This window comes from Penaeus monodon, chromosome 23 (genome assembly GCF_015228065.2).
Source record: "Penaeus monodon isolate SGIC_2016 chromosome 23, NSTDA_Pmon_1, whole genome shotgun sequence".
Taxonomy (NCBI): Eukaryota; Metazoa; Arthropoda; class Malacostraca; order Decapoda; family Penaeidae; genus Penaeus; species Penaeus monodon.
The window spans coordinates 8,873,538-8,874,290 of record NC_051408.1 but is presented as its reverse complement, the minus strand read 5'-3'; the positions used below and the strand labels follow the sequence as shown (position 1 = coordinate 8,874,290).

Below are 753 nucleotides of genomic sequence, written 5' to 3'. Positions count from 1 at the left end.
AAGGAAATTAAATACCTGAGCGCTGACTGCTGTCGCTCCGAAAGCCATGGCGAAGACGAGGAAAACGGAGAATACCATTTTCCTTTGGTCTAAGGGCCTGACTCTCTTATTTGGTACGACGTGAATCTGGCGGTTTATTTGCACGTTACGTTTATATTGTTTCTGTTTCTCGTTTCGTTTTTCTCCAGTTCTTACAAAGCTAGCGCTGGGTTATTGTAAATTTTGAGTATAGCAAACATGGTTTCAAACTAACACAATAGACTTATAACCCATATACCTTATACTGTGTTTTAAGATACCAATCTTATTATATGAAACACTAAAAAAAATACTAAAAACACAAAACCTACTCGACACCAACCCATGTGGCGAGAGATTTTGATATTAGAGAATTTAAACCTTAAAACCCAGGGATCCCTCCTCGCGTCGACACAGGGAAGCGTCACCTGCCCGACTGACGACCTGATTCCGACCTCGCTCGCTATTTGCTGTCCAGCCGGAAGTCAGCTTTTATCCGGCTCTTTGTCCTTATAAATGACGGACATTTTGCTAATTCCTGGTGGTCAAAACCCTTTTACATATTATATTTTAGCTGTTTGTTTTTTTCCCTTGGCGTTTTAATGGAAGGTGTGATTATGTGGTTAGTTTTGTAATGAATGGCGGTTGCGATGTGAATTTGTGATTTGGATTTGTTTTCAAAATGGAAATTGTTTGAGACTAGAGAGGAAGAGAGATAGAGAGGAATGAATGGAC

The 753-nt window shown here is 40.0% G+C and overlaps 1 protein-coding gene across 4 annotated transcripts in view; it reads right to left on the bottom strand.

Annotated features, from left to right (window-relative positions):
* Window positions 1–505, bottom strand: part of LOC119587783 (MAM and LDL-receptor class A domain-containing protein 1-like) — an 18,186-nt gene extending 17,681 nt beyond the window's left edge. The window contains exons 1-2 of one of the 4 annotated variants that reach the window (XM_037936478.1): window positions 400–505; window positions 16–126 (exon numbers count right to left, since the gene is read on the bottom strand). In XM_037936478.1, the coding sequence (XP_037792406.1) occupies window positions 16–78 (63 nt within the window). In that variant the 5' untranslated portion in view covers window positions 79–126; window positions 400–505. Of the gene's footprint in view, window positions 1–15; window positions 206–350 lie in introns of all 4 variants that reach the window. The other 3 variants (XM_037936476.1, XM_037936477.1, XM_037936479.1) reach the window with 3 other exon arrangements.
* Between the last annotated feature and the right edge of the window lie 248 nt (window positions 506–753).